At 37.7% G+C, this 21,578-nt stretch overlaps 1 protein-coding gene across 1 annotated transcript in view; it reads left to right on the forward strand.

Annotated features, from left to right (window-relative positions):
* LOC119700464 (cytosolic beta-glucosidase-like) overlaps positions 1–19,596 on the forward strand; it is a 31,508-nt gene extending 11,912 nt beyond the window's left edge. Inside the window, exon 3 of the mRNA XM_038135633.1 lies at positions 19,490–19,596. Coding sequence (XP_037991561.1) covers positions 19,490–19,596 — 107 coding nt within the window. The remainder of the gene's footprint in view (positions 1–19,489) is intronic.
* The last annotated feature ends 1,982 nt before the right edge of the window (positions 19,597–21,578 follow it).

Raw genomic sequence — 21,578 nt, forward strand, 5'->3', positions numbered from 1 at the left:
TAAATGTGTATGTGGTCTGAGTCTAATCAGTGCAGCCTTACACAGGTTTGGTTACATATGCAGGTTGACATTAAGTTAATCATTTTATCCAGTGAAATAGCATGGTGGAATGCTGGCTGAAATGGGTCCCTCTGTCTGAAGATAATTTAGCTCTTAAACCCTCAGCTGCAGGCACTCTATGAAGAAATGTCAGTAACATTATCCCCATGTGACTTTGTGCCCACCACTCTGAGTAAACAGTTTGTCAAGGCCACTCCACATGTAATGACCCACGAATGAACAACCCATTTCAAGTTTTCAGCTCAGATTGATGCAAAGCAGGATACTTAAAGATGTTCACTTTATTCAGTGCTTAAATGCTTAACCATTTATTAAGTGTTACATGAAGCATAACAGTTTAATTGCTTTGCATACAGGGTCTACTCTGTGATAATTCCTTATCTTTTGAGATAAATTTTGAAATTATTAGTACAGACTCATTCATGCAAGGGCCTTTGAGTCATGGCAGGAGACTGGGCAGATTCTGCTGTGGGACTTAAACACCTACTTACTTTTTTGACTAACCAAGAAATAAACATACTTGACTACAAAGGAGAGTGTATCTACAGTTTGTTACTGCAGTTATTATTAGAAATATTTTAGTATGCTGTAATTAGATTAATACTATCACCATTTAATCTTTTTTTTTAAATTAAAAACCTTCCTAACTTTTAAGATATATATTTACACTTGTTATCCTAGTTTTGTCATCCAAAATTTTCAAAATAAGAAACATTTTCCATTTTCAAGATCTTGTGTTTTGGAAAGAGTTGTGCTGTAGTACTCTGAAAATCAGAGCACTTCAGTGCTTCTCAAGCTACATGTCCCAGATTCCTGAAATTTTTGCTGTCATCAGGACCCTTTAAATTACATGATTTTGGAGGGCAGGAGCTGTCCCGAATTGGTAAATCAACAACGTCAGAGAAAATTGAGATTTTAATTTTTTTTGTTAGTTTAAAAAACCAGAATGAGCAATCTAAATACAAACTAGGAAATAGAGAGGAGCATGCAGCTACTATAAATCATATCATTGCTATTATTAATGTGTACAACTGCTGCCATGTTGCTTCTGCAATATATGAATAGATAAAAACATCAATATTTTACAAAATGTGGATATACATATTTAGCACCTCAACAGAGCCATAAGCATGCATGGTGTTTTACAGATAAATGAAAGTGATGTCTTCTTACCCCAAGGAGCTGAAAATCTAATTTAGATACAATGCATGAAGAGATGACGAACAAAAATCTGGATGAGAGGTAAAAAGAGAACATGGGTCAGAGTAGTCAAATGCTTTTTACTACAGTTTCTCTTTCTTAATTTTATGTAATGTATGTTAAGGATGACATCTTGGCCAAAGATCATGGCTGCCAAAAGAGAGAGAAAAAAAAAGGTATTTTAAAGTACTTAGTTTTGAAAAGTGGAGCCTTCTAAGAAAGATAATGTAGTTTTATAATGTCTGTGGAGGAGAGCAGTGCAAATATGGGTAAACTATTGCCAGCTGATGGAGAAGAGCAATGAAGGTATTCCATAGTCTGGCTGGTAAAAGATTACTAATAATGCTGATGGGGAGGAAAAAATGAATTAAATGAATTTTAGGTTGCAGAGTGCTGCAAGAAGTAGGTCCTGGAAGTTAGTAGAAATAGAAAGTAAAGAAATTGAGGATGATGTGATGTGAAATGAGCAGAGGCAAATAAGAGGGAGATTGAGCAATAATAAATGTGAACAAGCAGGACTAGATTTGGAAGTAAATAGGAAACATATGAACATTTAATTTAGATTCAGCTAGAAGGTCAACAGTAAAAGATGCAGGGCAAAAAGGAGAAATTATTGTGAGGAGAAAAGGATGGGTAAAGCTTAAGATTCAGATGGTGTTAATTTTCTCCTTAAATATGCTTGAATGAAGCAGAAGAGAAAATGAGATACAGAGAATGCTGACTCCAATGGGAAGTGCAGAGCAGAACTAGAACTGACAGTAAGCAAGGTGGTGCAGTTAAGATTTTAAAAATTCAACCTCAGTTAAATGCAGTCTTTTCTGGATAGCTTTTTGTGTCCTTTTCCCCTCAGACTTCTAAGAATTGTTATAAAATCTTTTATTTATTGTCACTGTACACTCCAACCTTGCTCTCATGAACTAACCATTTAGTCTGCGTTGTAGATAGGTACAAGCCTGCTTTTGCTGCATTGCCTTGCACATAAAACAGTGAGGCTATAATGCAATACTCTAGTCCATGAAAATATGATTTATTGTTAAATTAAATATGGATGTCATAATGTGAGCCCCTTGGGTCAACTATAAGCTTGAATGTTATTGAAAGAGCTGCAGCAGCAGCTCTGTTTCTTCATTGCTGCTGACAAAAATGCCTCTACAAATAGAATACAACAATGCAGACATATTAAGGAGTCTCTGAGATGTGCTGTCCCTGGCATAACATTGCCATGTGACATTTTCAAGAACTATAAATACATTGACTGCATTATAGTGTAAAAGTTAAGAAGCTTTGCAGTAGTCACTGCAGAAGCATTAAAATCAAGCTGAATTTGTTGTGAATACCATGAGGGATTCAAAGCTTTTAAAAACCCAAACCAACACAAACAAAATAAACAACAGAGAAACTCCTAAAATCACAAAGATATAACTGGGATAGTACAATATTCTGTTTTTAGTGTAATTTTAAAAGGTCCAGAAGACACAAGTATGATTCCATAAAGTTCCAGTTAAATGCCAGTACTATATGTCCCCATTATAACAAGAGCAGGTATATTTGGTTAGAAAAAATATCTGAGACAGTTTAGACAATAGAAGTTACAGTTACCACTTTGTAGCAATATTTGCTTGTTAGTCAAAGTTTATAAATATTTTTTTCCACATTAATCCTTTAATCTGAATGGTTTAACCTGTGAAATAAGCTTTTTCTTTTTTTTTTTTTTTTTGGGGGGGGGTTGTTTTTTTTTTTTTTTTTTGTAACTCTTAACCAGCAGTTTTCAATGCAAATTTATGGAAGAACATTTTCTTTCTCCAAAATGTCCTGCAATCTGCCATCAAAATTATCTTCAGGGAAAAAATATTCCACAGTTGTGAGCTTGTGTTGGGAAACTTTCTATTGGAATGAGGGTAATAATTCATACCCTAATAATTAGAGTTATGGCAAGCCTGGCCAGTACAACAACAGAAGGGGATCTCTGCAACAAAGATATGTGAGTGAATTTCTTCATTGCCACTCTCTTGATTTTGACTAAAACCAAAGAAATTAAAAGACAGATGTATGCATTAGCTGCTAGCTGTCTCTGGATGGATCAGCTCTCCCCAGGGGAAAGGACTGTAATACACAGAGCTTTGTGTGCAGCGTTAGAAAGAGGAGAGCTAGGCTGAGTGGTGCAGCAGCTTGTTCAAGTTTTGGGGAACTGGGATCTAGCCAATATTTTACATCCTCACACAGTACCTGGGATGTGCTTTGATTCAGAAGTAGCCAGCCCCCGGTGAGCTGTTAGTTTTCAAAAGCATTAGCAACTGCAGAGCAAGAATAGCTCCTGCTCTGTAGAGGAGAGACACAGTGTGGGAGGCTTTAGTTCCCTCAGAGAGGATAACCTCAGTAATTAGGCACTGTAGATGTTTTCCTAGTGCTAGATAGCTCATGATTAAGTCCCTGCTAGAAACCTCTTCAGAGGATCAGTTTTGTTACAGACATACTATTTTCTTTGCTTGGCAGTACTACAGCCCTGTTGAAGTAGAATTCAGGAGTTTTCAGCTGTGCTGCTGTTTGCCTTAGCTGTGCAAGCAAAAACTGGTGATCTCAACAGCTAACCAGTGTCTAACCTCCAAATCACACCTAGGTGGCCAAAGAGTTACAGGCAATTATTGCTCACTGGCACTTTAGAGAGTTCCTGCAGGAAATGATTTTTACACGTACAATGTAATCCCCACATCAGAAGTAGCTACTGTAGTTTTTTGATTCTGGTTAGTTTTTTTTTTCTTATTGTACAAGATGAAAGACAATGACAACTCCACTGGAAAAAAAATTCACTAATAAAAAGGAGGGATTTTGGCCTTTATGATGAATAAACAGTCTTTCATGAAAATAGTGAATTTAAATTCATCAGATGTGGATATCACATAACATCACTGAGTTTGATATCAGTTCTAAGCCACATGCTTCATATGGAGTTGCCTTTCAGAAGCAAATGTACTGAATCCACAGAGGCACATCATTAAAAGATGCTGTGGTGGTGTTGTGTCTTTGAGACAGCTTTTAATTTAAATCTCCTCTTTTTTAAGATAATACAGCTTTAAAAAACTCAGGCCCCTTAAGTACATTCTAAATGCTTTCTTAGGATTATTTTCAGGATCACCGTTAGCAAAAACTAAGTTAATATGTAATACAGTTTGGCTAAGCTTTTCCACATACACATATATCTTTCCTATAATTGAGAGATAAATTCCGTTTATTAGAATAAACATCTGTATTTAGATATCTATCACTTCTTAATCATGGATTTATATTCCAGAAAAAGAGATTTTTCTTTTAATTTACAACAGGAAACATATTTCTTCTTAGGGCACAGCATATTACCAAAAAATTATGAAAATTTGTTCAAAGGGTATTACAAAATTTGAGAGAAAGCTATTAAATGTTGTAGTGATGGTACAACTTTTATCCCAAGATGGTCATATGTTCCTGAGTACTTTCCATGGGATGTATTAATGCTCTGCTTCTCATCTGGCTAAGTGTCTGCTGTTGACCATTTAAGTAGATAGACCTGTGATATGATGATCCTTATGTTCATTTGACAATTACTGACAAATGGATCTCTTCCAAGACACATTTTTATAACTGCAAATAGAAGAAAAAATGAGAAGATAAACTTAGTTAGGATATACTGTGCTAAAAAAACAACAACTATGTTTTGAAGTGCTTGGGTTGGTAGCTAATATATTACTCTCCGGCTTCCAAGCTAGTTATTTTTCATTATGTTTCTGTGATAATAATAGCTCATCATTTGATTTCATGGGAGTTATTGTCATTCTAAAGGGCTGCAAATGATATAAATGCAGCTGTACAGGGAATATGACAATGTCAAACGAAGTAGTGTCATTGCAGATTTACGTATATGCTCCCACAATGTCAATATAAAAGGAAAGAAAACATTGATCAATAGAGCAAAGTATCAGAAGTGATTGGATATAATGCAAACAGTGCATTATCTCTTGCACAGTCTTGTTAAATGAAAATACAACTTTCAGGCTATGAAAACAGTGCATTGGATTCAAACTCATGTGTGCCTGATTGTTAAAAGCCACTGCAATTTTTACTGAGGAAGTTTATGCCCCTTCATGCATTAACACATACGTTCAATATGACCTACTTTATAATTGCTGTGGGAGTTTGCCTTTGCATTTTTTGAGAGTTCTCTGTTCAGATTCTCAACCATAGCATTGCATTAGCTTATTTGCATTGAATCAATTTTGCTAAGGGTTCTCACATTTTTATATAAAGAAGTACTTAGCTTTGTTACACAGGGAATGAAATATCTTGATATCAGTGTTAAACTAGGGAAATTGAGGTAGCTAGGGAAAATGAGTTCAGTGTAATTTAGCTAAGGTCAAAATGCAGATGGGATAATAACAGGAACAGTACCTGGATTTGTCTGCTCTCCTGTTCTTACTCTGTATGTGCAATGTCACATTCCTGCTGCTAACAGACATTTTGAAATAAACATTCATATTAGAGGATATGAATATGTACCTGAATGCATGGCTTGCATCTTTCAAAACCTCTAATGAGAAAGTCATCTGGTGAACATGTATGGTAGCTGTAAGTTAAATACAAAATGTTACTATTTCAAACATATTAAGGACACTTATCCCTATTGAAGCAAGTCTGATGTTTGAGCAGAAGGTTTTTGAGGAGTTAATAATTCTATTACACGGTGGAATAATTTGCCCAGAAAAAAAGATGGATGATTATATTTCTTGGAAATAAAAAATCAAATTATCAAGTAGTAAAATAAGTGCAAAGCATTATACCTCTGTAAGAATGCTGCATCTGTTTAGATATAACACAAGATAGAATATATAAATTGGAAAAAATCCCACAGCTTTTACTTCTTCATGCTAGAATAACAGAAGACCAGCTACATTAAGTTTTTTAGAGTTCCCTAACAATTTATTTTCAGAAAAAAGGAAATATAAGAAAATGAAGTTCTTGAAAGAAGAATCGATTTTATCATATTCATGATAAATGCTCAAAAATTTACATTTCATTTTCTTACAATATTGTAACAGTTAAGTGTATTTCCTTGTTATTCCCTGAAAAAGGAGTCCTCTGTTGCTGTCACTATTTTACTTTGCAAAAGTAACACCTGCAAGTAAAGACCTTCCTAATATTTATAGTAATTCTGTTTTCTGTTTTCAAATTGTGCATCCTGGAACATTTATACAGTGAAACAATGACTTGGAAGTATGAGAATATAGGGCTTTTGCAACTATCTTGAATTAGAGAGAAAATCTGGTGGGAATTGGACTTGTATGGCAAGTATGTGCTAGTGTTAGGCTCAAGGGATTAATTGTCAATCAAAAGAGAAAAAATTCCTCTGCAGCGGCTGTTTGCAATAAATGTCTGCAAAGGTTCCTTCTCTTGCATCTCACACCATGTCTCCTCTTCTTTTTTGCCTCTTCTGTCTTTTAGAAGCCTTTAAGACACTGCCATGTGAGTCTTCCTTTTTTATTGCCTCAGTAGCACCATTGGGTTAGGCCTAGAAAGACTTTTGAACTCTTAGAAATGCTCACTGCCTTCACAGCTAAAGTGTAATTTTTTATTGATGTTCTTTGTGTTGCCTAATTTGTTGGTGTGAAATTATAAAGTTTGTATGGACAGCTGCTATGGGAACTTTAGTAAAGGGCTTAGGCAACAAAGAAAAGCTTTGATTTTTCAGAAAGAATCAACTGTATGTGCCTTAGGTGCTTCAATGTTTCTATAAATAAGTCAGAAACCAACAGCAGTATTACAGTAGTTTGCACTCTTCTTTCTTGAAAGTATAAGAAATTATATGAAACATAATTTTACAAAGAGAGTTCAAAACCATGTTTTTATATACTGTGTATCCTTTAGCATGGATTCTTACTGATTGCTTGGATGATTTTTAAAGAAGAGACAAACCATGGTTTGTGTTGCTGCAGATACAGGGTCAGTGAAGAGCTCAGGCTCTTCACTGTATATTTTTGCCTGGACTAATATCTTCACCGTAGTAAGCAGGATCATGCTGCAAAAACTGGAACTGTCATGCACTTTTCAAGTTTATTCTTCAGTCACCATTCATTGCAAAAACCAAATCTACAGATCCTAAAGGAATGAATAAGCATGGCTGGATGAAGAGCCAGAGACAAATTCCTAAGTCCTTGCAGAAGGAGAGAAAAGAGTGCTTTTGGCTTCTGCAAGTCATTCAAAAGCTCTCTCTTGGACTTGCATGCCTTTTATAGCTGCAGCTCAGACTGTTGCCTCTGATCTCAACAGCCAGCTTTATGCTTGTCTGGCAGTCTTATTCTTATGAGCTACCCCAGCAGTTAGGAGCTGCTGGGTGCATAAGTAAACAGTCTCCAGGTTCTACATACTGTTCTTCACTCAACACCTTTATAAGCTTCTAAGAAGGATCTTTCACTAAGAAATTTGCAGAGCTGAGTGGGGCAAAGTCTTTAGTGTCCCCTCTGCGGTGTTGGCTTTGCAGAATGGGCATTAGCTTCAGTACTGGACCTGCATTCTGAGGCTTCAGTAATCCAGTGCTTTTTTGATATAGGTTACAACATCAATCAGGGCCATGGAATCCCCTTCTCATTTATAATCTTTTGTGCAGTTTTTTCTGTTCCTATTTGGCTATCATGGCATTTCCTTTTTATTTTTTTCCTCTTTTCCCTCCTTGCCTTCTCCCCATTAATCCTGTGTTTTCCAGCAGGCAGATGCTGATTTTTCTCATCCATGTGTAATCCAAATGAAATTTTCATTTTCCATATTTTATAGTCTGCTGCTGTTCACCTTTTTAAACACAGGCAATAGCAGTCCAAGGGAGAAGAATTCACTAACCTCCTGGGGAAACTAAAAATGATCATAGTCTAGCAAGTCAGTCTTTAAATGTCCTTTGCCCATTCCACCCTCCCCTCTGCTACTCTTTAAGTATTTAAATCTGCCCCCTACCAGTCAGACTTCCTCACCAGATGGTGCCTCTGACTAGCTCTGCCTTTCTTCAGAGGATGAATAAGTGTGGCAAAGAGCATAAGGAGCTGGTGAGACAGCTACTGGAATATTTCATCAGTGCTAGTGTCCACTTCTTTAAAAGGACAGTGAAAAATGACAGAGAGCTCAGGAAGGAGCTGCAAAAATGATTTGAGGGCTGGAGAAAATGTCTTACTGGGGGACTCTAAAAGAGCTCAATCTGCCTACCTTATCAACAAGAAGATTGAGAGGTGTCTTGATTACAGTGTACAGGTACCTTCATGGGAAAAATATACCAGGTACCAAAGAGCTCTTTAATTGGTGAAGAGAAGCATAAAAAGAGCCATTTTCAAGTGAGAAATCAGACACATTTTTTAACAGTGCAAGCAATTAAATATTGGCACAGATTACCAGGAGGTCTGGATTCTGCACCTCTTGCCTTCACATCAGTGCTCAGTGTAGTTTGGAAGATACACCTTACTCAAATACGAGTTTTGGATATATACCAGGGAAGCTATTGAAATTTAAGAGCCTGTGATTCACTGAAGATAAACCTAGATGACCTTATGATCTCTTGGTTTTTAATTCTATAAATATAGGAGTGCTGTCTGCAACAACTGTTCATGAATAATTAAAAGAAATCTGGTAAGAGGTGTACTCTGGCAGTATTAGGCACTGGTTTTCTAGAAGTAAATTTGCATAAATAATTGTTTTATTAGCCTAAAGACAAAGCTAAAACAAACAAACAAATAACAAGGAATGATGTGATCTAGAGTATATGATTTCAATATTTAGGTAATTTTAAGTTATTGCAATTTTTGAAGTCAGGAAAATTTGAAAATATATACCTCATTTTGTAAAGAAAAGTCAAATGTTACTTTGGGGAGATTTTAAATTTAAATATTTATATTTTCCCCCAAATATTTTTTTCTGGCTGAAAGAATTCTGCCCTCCTTTTGCCATAATTGCATTTACAGTATGCTTGTTGCTTATTTTCAATGAGAAAACCACCTGAGGTTCTTCCAGAGACACAGGGAAACCTATTCCGTACTATTAGCTCATTGGTTGTTCTTACTTGTTCTCCTCTCTGAGAATAATTCTCATTTATGCAGGCAGTGATAGGGTTTTAAATGATGTAATCATATATTGGTGCAAAATGGTAATGGCTTTGTCTTTAAAGATAAAGATTTTTTAAAAGGTTAATTATATTCCACAAATTGTTTTAAAAGTAGAATGTTAATATTATTCTAAGACTCCAACTTGGAAGGCAATTTCCCTATCTAATATATATCATTTAATCTCAATATTATTCCTTCTTTTCTTCCCTATTACTACTGTTTCCAAGTGCTGTGCTAGGTATTTGTTTTTCTTTTGTGTTTATTCATACACCTGTGGGTATCTGTTTCCTCTCCTCCAGCAAGATATCACTTAGTCAGGCCATGCATATTTATCTTTTCCCTTGGTCTCAAATCATAATTTATTTTTTTTTCATCTCTTGGTATCTTTTGCTTTTCTTTCAGCTTCATTCAATTTCTGACTTTCTCTCCAAACAAATCATACCCAGAACATGAGACTGTGCTAATAACAAGTGTTACATCTTGGTGCTGATCTGACAGGTAATGCATGTTTCATGTAAACTCTGATGCAATTTTAGCCAAGGAAAAGGCAAGGAGCACAGACCTAAGACTGGAAAAGTGACAGAGGAAAAAATATCAATCCCATGTAGAAAGCAGAGTTGTAAATGGCATGGCTTAGTGGCTGAAGCAGGAAGGCAGAAGGTCTCGAGTGTGGCCAAGGCAGGTGAGATGGAAAGGAGAGGTAAGGAGGACAGGGTGCCGGCAATAAGCCTTAGCTGGAACCTAAGTTAGAAACTCTGCTCTAGCTATCATGAGATATTAGGTACAGAAACTTTATGAGGTTTTTTTTCACCTGGAACTCAGGAGATGTATTCTCACACTTCATATGTTATACTGGTGTTATCTCATGTCTTTTCACCCCCTTTATAGTGGATAGCAGCAGACATCATCGTCCTCTCCACCTAATCTGCAGTAAATCTGCTCTCCTTCTTTTACAGTATTTGGATGACACTTATCTCTTCACATTGGCCTAAAAAAGCATCCCACATTAGTGCAGCCTTTCAGTCTAAACCTCCACCTTTGTTGGGTCATGAGCACTCATGATTCATCCTGGATGTTCCCCACCCCACTCATTTTTGCCCGTCATAGCTATCTATAGAATTTTAGAACTATTCAAGAAGTCCATCCTAGACAAGTGGAAAGCAAGGACATAGGAAAACACGAAGGTAGACTCCCTTTCCTCGTACCCAATGTAAGCTGAGCAGGGAAAGCCCTGAAGTTAGAAATCAGAGTCCTTAATTGAATGTCCCTAGTAATAAGAATTTTTCTGACATTGCAACTTGATCATAATAGTATGTGGGGAGTGATGGTTTATTTGTTTATGTGGTATCAGTTTTTTGGTGGTTTTTTTTAAATAAATCTGCTGTAATCAAAGGCTAAAATGTGTGTGTGCCTCTGCACTGGCAGTCAGCCTGAGCCTTTTGCCAGAGCTCATGCCTGTTTACCATTAATTCTGAATAAGTGACAGAATAATACACTCAGTATATTCTGTGCATGGTCTGTAACTGGAGGTGGCAGTGTTCTGCTACATCCTTTCCACAGTCAGTTTTATCATGGAAAGTCCATTTTAATTCTCTCAGTCCTAATCTATGCTTTTAAATAAGTAAACTGTGTGCACCTGTATGAGAGTTGTAATAGAGAAGATTAATATGATATGAAAAATGTCTTTACTTAAACAGAAAGGTTTTCCAGAACCCTAGTTTTATTCATTTATAAGCAATGTTTATAAATTACATACAAAACGTACAGTGGGATAGCATCAGTTCTGTGTGCAACAAAAACAAATCAGGTAACAGTAGAGACATCCCTCTTTGTCACAGATAGCTGCAATGTGACTATGCTGCATGGTTGCTATAGATATGCAGAAGATTTCAGATTTAAAAAAAAGCAAGCTGGACACTGTGAAACCAGCCCCTTGTTTTAGCCTCCTACCAGTAATAATGACAGCCTTGCTGAAGAGTTGATTTTTTTACTTTCCAAGGGTGAGAAGCAGTTCACTCTGTGGAGCAGTGAACACTTTTCTTGTCCTGCAGAATTTCATGAAATTTGAGAGATTTTAGAGAAGCAGTGGAGTGGCTGGAGGTGAGCTGAAGAAAAAACTTTGCTATAGCATCCTACTCCCTTGCACTGGTCCCAGCTGCAAAGATGGCACTATATTTGTATTGATTTTTTTTTTATTATTTTTTTAACAGCCAAACCACTGTATCTGAATCTGTAAAACAACAGAGTATTGATCTATTACAGAAAATGATCTATTTAAAGTATCTATTCTCTGCTAGTCTGGGGTGCAGAGAGACATCTATTTGCTAGTGGAGCCTGGCATACTGGCATATCTGCACTACAGCCATAAGTTTTCGCCATCTGGGTGTAAATTTAAACCACCCTTCTCCTTAAAATAACCTAATATTGCTTAAATCTTCCACCACCGGTTGCCATATATATATATATATATATATATATATATCTGTCTGTGTGTCTGTGTAGGCATCTGAAACAGAAGAGCTGCCAAGAGACTTGGATTTTTTTCCCAACTAGCCATTTGTTTAACCAGTTCGCACAGCAACTCTGAAATTATTTCACTTAAAAGGACACTGTGGATGTTAATTTAAAAGATTCATTAGGGTTTTAATAATTCCTTAGAAGCTTTAACCAAAAATCTGTTTCTATACCAAAAAATTTTTTCTTCTTGTCCTAATCCATCTATTTTGGGGAAGCCAGTGCATGTGCTGCTGGACCGGTAATTGTGCTTCTCCTTGTCCTGTACCTAGCTTGCTTTAAGAAAAAAAAAGTGTGTGTTTGATTGATGATGAGGAAAAATTACACTCAAATTCAAATGTTTTTTTTTACAATGAGAAATTGGAAATTAGAACTGAAGTTGAGCCCTTTTGTTAGTTCAGACAGCTGATTAGAGTGTGGTTTGTGTAGTGCCGGTTGGATCTCTGAGTGTGATATGGTAAATCTGCCCTTCTGTTACACAAGTGCAACCTTGGAGTCTCCATTAAGATGGAATCTGTATAGCTGGGACAAATTTTCTAGTTTACCTAATTGTGTATTTGACATTTCGTGAGTGGCATTGTTAGAAAGCAATCACAGATTACGCTGAGTTGGAAGCATCACAAAGGTCATTGAGTCCAACTCCAGCCCTGCACAGTGTCATCTCCAGGAGTCACACCAACATCATCCAGAGGCTTCTTGAACTCTGTCAGGATTGGTGCTGTGACCACTTCCCTGGGGAGCCTGTTCCAGTGCCCAGACTCCCTCTAGGCAAAGAACCCCTTTCCTGACATCCAGCCTAAACCTCCCCTGACACCACTTCAGGCCATTCCCTTGGGTCCCGTCACTAGTCACCAGGAAGAAAAGAACAATGTCTGTCCTTCCTCTTCCCCTTGTGAGGAAGTTGTAGAATGCAATGAGGTCTCCTCTCAGTCTTCTCCAGGTGGAAAAAACAAAGTGACCTCAGCTGCTCCTCATATTCCCCTTCACCATCTTTGTTGTCCTCTTCTGGATGCTCTCTAACAGCTTAATGTCTTTCTCATGTTGCAGTGACCAGAACTGCACACAAGAATTTTTGTCTGAAGATGACTGAACATACCACATAGATAAAATTCCATATTCCAAAATCAGTAGTAGATTTACTTTTAATGTCAATGTGACCAAAACCTAATTACATATGAAAATACATTCCATTGAGTCAGAGGTTCTGAGTCCCGTTATCCTTCACAAAAAGGAATTCATGTTTGGAATCTCAGTGGTTGTACAGAAAACCTCTTTAGGTGTTTTTTGATAGTATTTCCTCATCCTATCTGCATATTTCCATACAGAGAAACATAATTCAAGTATTTAGACTTTCATAAAGTCTAAAAATCGTGATGCTGTATGGCATCTTTATGTCATACATCTCTGTTAGCGACCCAAATTGCCACTCATATTACTAGAATTTTGATTACCTTTCTTTAGTCTTTCTCTTGAGCTTTTTTTGTTTATGCTGTTGCAATCTAAGCCTAAGTCTAATCTAATTCCATTGGTCAGGTCAATTTTTTTCCCCTTTGTGTTTCTGTAAAATTTGCTGACTCAGTCCAGGTATGAGTCACAGTCGTGCACATGATATTAATTTAATGTTCTTTTTTATTCTCTGGATTATTAAACATCTCTTTAAATCCATATATATCATTTGCCTGTACGTGCCATTTGCATGATTGAATGTTTTTTGGTAGTCAGACAGATTCTGTATATTGTAATATGTCAATTCCAGAACTTTTCAGACAAGTGTATTTCACAGTTCTCATTTTGTAGTCTATGAGGAATCTTATTTTTTTTGAATAAGTATTGATTGCATAGTACAAATGTGCAAGCTCATAAAAGAAATAAAAGTTTATTTTATTCAGGAAGAATAAACATGGCTGACAATGAACAACAGCATGAATGGCAAACCAGTAGGAAAGGGTACCCCAACACATGCAACTTAGTAATTGTCCTCATTCTAAAATTAGGTAAGGGCAAATGTTTATGTGCAATGACTTCTGTAAAATCAACATGAAAACCAAGATTTGACATTTTCATTTTAAGATGGGACACTTTCTATGGGTTTCTTGTCCTCACAAATTTCTGTGAAATTTCAATTTCTGTGAGTATACAATTCAGTATTGCCATCTGTATTGGTAAGGAATAGCAATATCTCCTTAAAAAGACCCCAAAGGGACAAGAAGAGATCAACAGGAAACAAGTATTCTCAGCAAATACCACATACTACCATTTTGATTATTATACTTATGTCACACTAGGCAAGGGAGATTATAACCTTCTCTCAGATTAAAGAGCTAAAGCAGATGAACTCGGGTTGGATTGTGTCCAGTGTTAGTAGTAACATCTTAAAAGCTGGGAAAACTTCTGTGGACAGTCTAAGGCAGGGAGAGCAGAAGGTGTTTTTTACAGAATAATGACAATCAGGTTGCCATGGTGGGACACAGTTCAACTGAGAGCATTCCTACCCTGTCTCTCATAAATTAACCCTCCATGCTGGTACTCATTAATGGACATGTCAAGAGTTTTGTTTTGGAGGTTTTTTTTCACAGCTGTGAGCTCTACTATTGATTTCTGCACAGTCAGAGCTTGAGGTCAATCTCTTTACCCATGCTGGATAAAGGGCAGCTACATACCTGTTCTGAATATTCATCATCCTGGCCATCAATGGCCATATCTGGTGCACTTTCCAGTGAAGACGTGGAGAAGATAAAACCCGCAGTCTTATGATAAACAGGTTTATTACATTACATCCAGGGGTTCCCTCCATTATTTCCATTATTAATATGCCAAGTAGTTAGTTGATAATGTTTGCTTTGATACTTACAAATCTTTTTGCCCTGCAGATTTTAATGCTATAAAGCTGTCACTTTCAGAACAACCCTTTAAAAATGCTGTTCTTGGGAAATTTTCACAATTTTTCACTACACGTCTTGAAGATCTTCAGTGTTTCACTTTACAGTGCAACTTTCATATGAAAAGAAAAATAGAGGAAAGTGGACAATACTTAGCAGTACCACTGTTTGAAATCTATAAGCAATCACCAGTAGACTTCCAGTATTTCATAGCCACAAAGGAGAGATCAGCTGGTTGCTGAATGAACTGCTAACATGATGATTTAAATCTGACTCAATGTGCTTAAAATGGCCTAACATTTACTCAGTACCACCAAATACAAAACTCCTTCTTACCTGCCTAAATGTACTTGTTGTCTGTCAGATAAGTAAATTATTCAAATGTTTTCATTCCTATGAAGCTATATAACTGCATAAAATGGAATTAAAATGATTTTTTTTTGCCTATCTGATACAGTGACTGTTGTAATTTGTAAAATAAAACATTCCTTGTATCTACCATCACAGAACTGGAAGAATTGTCAGATGTAGCCTCTGAGAATATGTCCCTACTCTATGTGTTTATCAGGTTCAAAATTCACCTCTGTTCTTTCATCAGTTTGGGGGCAACTAGATAGAGATACCAGCTTTGCTTCAGTCTGGAAAGCAACATTCCCATGTTACAGCTTGCTACAGCTGTACATTTTTGGATGAAAAGAATTAGAAATTACTGTATAATACATTGCACTAGAAAATCTTATATCATGTTCATGAATATATAAACTATACTGCCACAGAGACACAGTTTACCGCCATGGTATAAAGTAAATATTTTTGATAGTGTTACAAATATTCATGGTGTCAAAGTTTTTTACCATAATGGCTTAAAAGTATACTTTATTTTAAACAAATAAACTCTTCTACATTTTTTCAGATTTAGTCTCAAAATACTTTAGAATACACATATGCTAGATTTGCTGATTTAGTAAGGAGGTAGGACATTGCCTTAAGGAACAAGTGTTATAAAAATACAACAGGAGCTCATACCAGAGGAGTATAAAGGTTAGAGTTCAAGTTCAATTCAGTCCATTGCAAAAGAATTTTGGTAAAATTAGGCAGAGTAAATGGAAGAACAATGATGGAGGCAACAGTATTTTAGAAGGAAATGTTTGGAAGAAGATAGAACCAAAGGAATAGTCAGAATAACCATGAGGCACATGCATTAACTGGTGATTAAGGGCACAGCTGCCATGAAGAAAGTTGCCTATTCATCCTTAGGCCTGCAGCATCTAAGGAAGCCATGAGGAGTCCAGCAAGACACCACAGAAGCAAGGCTGCAGGCAGAAGAGCAAATTTAAGAGTCATTAATACTGGGAAATAAGTGGGTCCAGGACAGCTGGCAAAGACATCCAGACAGTGACTGGGAAGAGGGACAGGGGAATAATGACAGAGCCTTGAGAGATGCCAGCAGAGACAGGGAAGAAATAAAGGATCCATCAGCACTAACTCTCTAATGCTGTCAGCCAGATGAAGAAACAGTGAGCTGGTGCCGCATAAACCTAAGGATGGGAGTTCCTTATGGAGTAGTGGGTGCCCTATGGTGTCAAAGGTAACAGAGCTATCAAGGAAGAATGAGCACAGAGAAATGACCCTACAAGAAATAGGCACTTAATGTGAAGGATGACAAGACAAATTAGATATTTGGCAGTCTACCTAAAGCAACTCCTTCAGCTACTGTGACCACCTACATTGGCAGAGTAATTAGAAGGTCTTCCAAACAAAGTGATAAATGGCCTGGTAGAGGCAGGGAGATCTATGCCTATTTATAATGTGCCTGTCATCAAAGTATCCAGATATCATGGCAGCCAGTCAAAAGAAGATAGTCACTATCCAGTAGTGGAATATTTCTTCTGTTATGGTTAGATGTGTTTGGTATAAAAACATATCCCAAATAACCAAAATTTTATCAAGGATGACAAAGCAGAGAAGGCTTGTTTATTGTAATGTACTATGTACATCTTCTGGATAGGAAGCATTCATTCTTTGAAGCTGAAAGAACACCTTTTACAGAAATTTTAATGTTGGTCCACTTCCTGAAGAAATAAAAAAATGGGATGACTTGACTAGCCAATGCAGACAAGAACTAATGCAGAATGTAACAAGTAGTGTTAGAAAATCCTGCTTAGAAATAATGAACTCCTAATGTGTTTTTCTAATCAAAGTGTCAGCAGGAAATTAACTGTATTTGGAGACCATTCTATTACCAAGGCAGCAAGTTCACTGTGGATATGATTTTTGTGTCTCATCTTTGAATTTGATTTGCTTTTGCCCCTCCTTTTTAATGGTTTTAAGTTAAAAGCAGTACAAACAAGAGAGGAAAAATGCTTATCACATCTGTTCCAACTTCCTTGGACCAACAGACATTCCTGTCAGTCTCACTTATGTTTCCATGCAACACTCTTTTGAACAGAGATTTGATGTGTGGAAGTTTTTTCCCTCAAGATTTAGGCATACCATAAATCAAACAGACCACTTGTTTCCCTGTCTAGTCTATTGAGCACAGACAGCAGTGTACTGCAGGTTCCTCAATGGCTTATTTTCTAATAAAAGCATAATGTTGTGCAGTTCACACATTACAGCAGGAATTTTGTCTGTTTTACCAGGAAATATTTTTCTGTCACAAAACCAGAGTCATATTTCCACTACTGAATCCACATAAATGTAGCATCTGTGGCCTCAGTGGTGTTTTTAGGGACTAATTTTTTTTCTGTTTCTCCCTTTGCCTTATAGTAGCAGAATCCTGTAATCTTCAGAGAAAGGTTTTTGCTCTTACATTTCTGTTTTTAAAAAATTGAGCATATGTATAATAAGTGACATGCAGGCTTATATTTCTAGGAATATGGAAGAAGTAAGCCTTTTATATTTGGTTTATCATCTTAGTTAAACCAGTCAAAAGAATCCAGGATGTCTTCTCTTAATTTTTAGCTGGTTTTGATTATCCAGGTTGTATGAGCGTTGTAAAGTTTCTTGCAATTTCTCTTAATACTTTTCCCAAGAAAATCTCCCAACAACTATGCAGGCAATTGTTCCTTGATCATTTTTGCTACTCTTGTCTCACATCCACCTTCATATTTATGTAGATAGACAAATCCAGGTATGGCCAAGTCTCTGACATGATACAGGGAAGTGCAATACAGTCTGGTATTAACGAAAGAACAAAGACCTGAATAAGACCTTTACTTATCTAACATAATCTGTACCACAACATTTGTGACATAGAGAAGTCAAACACTAATATGGTTATACTAATTTGTTTCATGGCATATGCATATTACTTAAAAAATAATTTGATATTAGAGTTTGTGTGGGGGCTAAATCACACAGGCTGCTTGCCTACTGTACTGCAGAATGTAACTGGGAATTGGTGTGTGGCCTTATACTTAATATACACACAGTGCACTTCAGATAGGGATATAAGAAAGTTTCTCATGTTGAGAGAAAATTGTAAAAAGTTACACTTTAAAAATTCTAAATTATCTGCTCAACTCAGCTTGAATTTCACAACACTAAGCCATCACCCAAATTAGGTTCCCAAATGTCTTCAAAAAATTGCAGCTGGGAGGAGAAAGAAATTCTGTCTTGTACTCATTAGCTTACAGGACAGAGGCAAAAGGATGCTGCATAGATTGGTTTTAAAAGATAAAGCTGAAGGAAAGGGTGAGAAACTGTGTTGGGTTTGTGTGGCCAGGTTTTGGTAGTGGGGAGGCTATTGGGGTGGCTTCTGTGCTCAGTTGCCAGAGGCTTCTCCCACGCCCCACAGAGCCAATGCCAGCCAGCTCCAGGATAGACCTGATGCTGGGCAAGGCCGAGCCCATCAGGAATGACAGTAATGCCTCTGTGGCAACATATTTCAGAAGGAAAAATGTTATTGTGCAGATGTAATTGCATCCAGAGAAGAGTGGGTTGAGAATATGTGAGAGGAATAACTCTGCAGGCACCAAGATCAGTGCAGAAGGAGGGGGAGGAGGTGCTCTGGGCACCAGAGCTGGGACTCCCCTGCAGCCCGAGGTGCAGCCCTTGGTGAAGCAGCTGTGCCCCTGCAACCCATGGAGGACCACGGGGATGCAGAGGTGTGGAGGAGATTCAAGCCAGAGCAGGTGGATGCCCAAGAGAGGGCTGTGAGACCCTGAGAAACCCGTGCTGGAGCAGGCTCCTGGCCAGGACCCACAGACACATGGGGAGAAGAGCCCATGCTGGAGCAGATTTCCTGGTAGGACTTGTGATCCTGAGGGGACCCACACTGGAGCAGGCTGTGCCTGAAGGACTGCACCCATGGCAGAGTGACCCACACTGCAGCAGTTTGTGGGGACCTGTTGCCTGTGAGATGGACTCAGGCTGCAGCAGTTTGTGGAGAACTGTCTCCCATAGCAGGGACCCCACTCTGGAGCAGAGGACTCCTCTGAGCAGCAGCAGGAACAAGGTGTGATGAACTGAGTGTAACCCCAGTCCCCATGTGCCTGCCAGCTGTGGGGAGGAAGAAGAGCTTGGGAAGGAGGGAGAAATGAGAGAAAGGTGTTTTTAAGATTTATTTTACTTCTCATTATCCTGCTCTGATTTTGTTAGTAATAAGTTCAATTAATATACTGAACTTGAGTCTGTTTTACCCATATTGGTAATTTAATTGGTGAGTGATCTCTTCCTGTCCTTATCTCAACCCATGACTCCTTCATTATATTTTCTTTCCCTGCTCAGCTTCAGAAGAGAGTGATAGAGTGGCTTTGGTGGGTGCTGGCATCCAGCCAGGGTCAACACACTACAGAAGCTTAATGTCCTACTATGGTCCTCCAGAACTTGTGTAAGTATAGAGAAGGGGAGTTGAACAACCTCCATGACTAAAACAGTATTGTAATTGAGTCTGCCAACCTTACTGCCAATTCTTCATGACCAGCAGGGAAAGACTAATCCCCGATTTACATAGAAAGACAGGTTATAAAGCATAAGTGTTGCATTTTGGAGCATTGACTCATTTAAAACTCGAATACAAAAATGTGGACCCATACACATTTCACATTGAATTTACGTGTTGTATTAAAATTTTAACGATTTTTTGTGATGTTGTCCAACTTACGGTATATTTTATGTGATCCCTCTGATAAATTTGAATAAATGCTCCCCCATCCCCAGAGGAATTCTGTGAGAAAGAGCAGCAGAAGATTGGAACAAACCCCCACCTCTTTGAAATGCCAAGGTGGAGCTGATGTGGAGCCTTGTAGCACCAGCAGCACATCACTGCCTCCTCACTAGCTCCTCACTTTCTTCAAAGAAGAATGAAATGAAGAAGAAACAAAGTATCTCTTAGATGAGTATATCAGAACTATTTAATTTCATAGAGCACCAGCCTATCTTAGGTGCAGTCCAAATTACCCTTGACTTAGAAGGGCACAGCCTGAGCTGGAGTAGGTGAAAAGTTTTCAGACAAAATTAATGTAGAAAGTTGACATTCCATTCCCATAAGATCATGGAATCACAGAAACATCTTGGTTAGAAAAGACCTCTAAGATCATTGAGTCCAGCTATTAATTTATAACTCCCGAGTCCACCAGTGAACCACATCCTGGTGCATTTACACTCCTTCTCAATATCCTCAGGGGTGGTGGACACAACCATTTCCCCTAGCAGCCTGTCCCAGTGCTAGGCAACTCCTTCAGTGAAGATTTTTTTCCTAATATCCAATCTAAACCTCCCCTAGAGCAACTCGAGGCCATTTCCTCTCATCCAAAATGTAACATAAATTCAAATTTTTTGTTAGAGGTCCCTTGCCTTATAACACTAATTGCAAGAGGTTCATTGCACTAACTAACCTGCTTCTGACAATGGAGAGGAAAAGTTTAACAATTTATTTTTTTTTAAATGAAAAGTCATGTGTAAAGTCTGCAACTTACCAGTGGGAAAAATCACAAAGCTCTGATGCTTAGATTAAAAACAAGTTGTTTTACCTTTATATACAATGCTTTCAATCTGCAGCTGTTCACAAAAGACAGGAAGACAATATATAAACAAGTAAGGTTGTTGGCTTTGTACTTTTCTATTCTTACAAAGGACATATGTGCTTTACCTCTTGCAGTGTTACATCAAGTTGTTGTCCTTGAATCAAGACTTTCTCATTTTGGCATTTGAAAGGGAGGAAAAAAGGAAAAAGTAATAATATTTTGCTTTTACTTTGAGGAGAGTATTTATTGCTTCTTCTTTAATGTGATTTTCTAAGACCCAGGATGCTAAGTATTGCCTCACATTTTACAGATGGGGAAGGAGCTAGATGAAATATGAGTGCTTTACATTCAGATCTTACACTGATGGTTAGTCTTAAAATTGCTCTTTCAGTAGCTGGCACATGTCACGTCTATGCAGTTGAATTTCTCAGGATCTAGGAATACAAGCTGCAGGAATATTTCAATATTTGGCCAGCCTATGTCCTAATGTTAGCTTCCTGATAATTTATACAATGGAGAGCAGAGTTGATTTTCCCAGAATTTTTCTGGGACAGAGGTTAGTCTACAAAACTCTGGATGCTCCATCCCTGAAAGTGTTCAAGGCCAGGCTGGAGAGGGTTTTGAGCAACTTGATCTAATGGGAGAGATCCCATCCAACCCAACCACTTTATGATGTTGTGTTTGTTTAAGTTTTGTTCTCTGGCTGCTTTCAGCATTAGGAGACCTTCAGCGGCCCATGGGGCCCATGCTGGGAATCCTGTTGCCTTTGTGGACAGGAATCTGAGTGTTTGCTAACAGCACAATCCCTGTTAATGTGGATACACCCAGCACTAAAAATGTGCAGGTATGCT

Source organism: Motacilla alba, chromosome 4 (assembly GCF_015832195.1).
Source record: "Motacilla alba alba isolate MOTALB_02 chromosome 4, Motacilla_alba_V1.0_pri, whole genome shotgun sequence".
Lineage (NCBI taxonomy): Eukaryota > Metazoa > Chordata > Aves > Passeriformes > Motacillidae > Motacilla > Motacilla alba.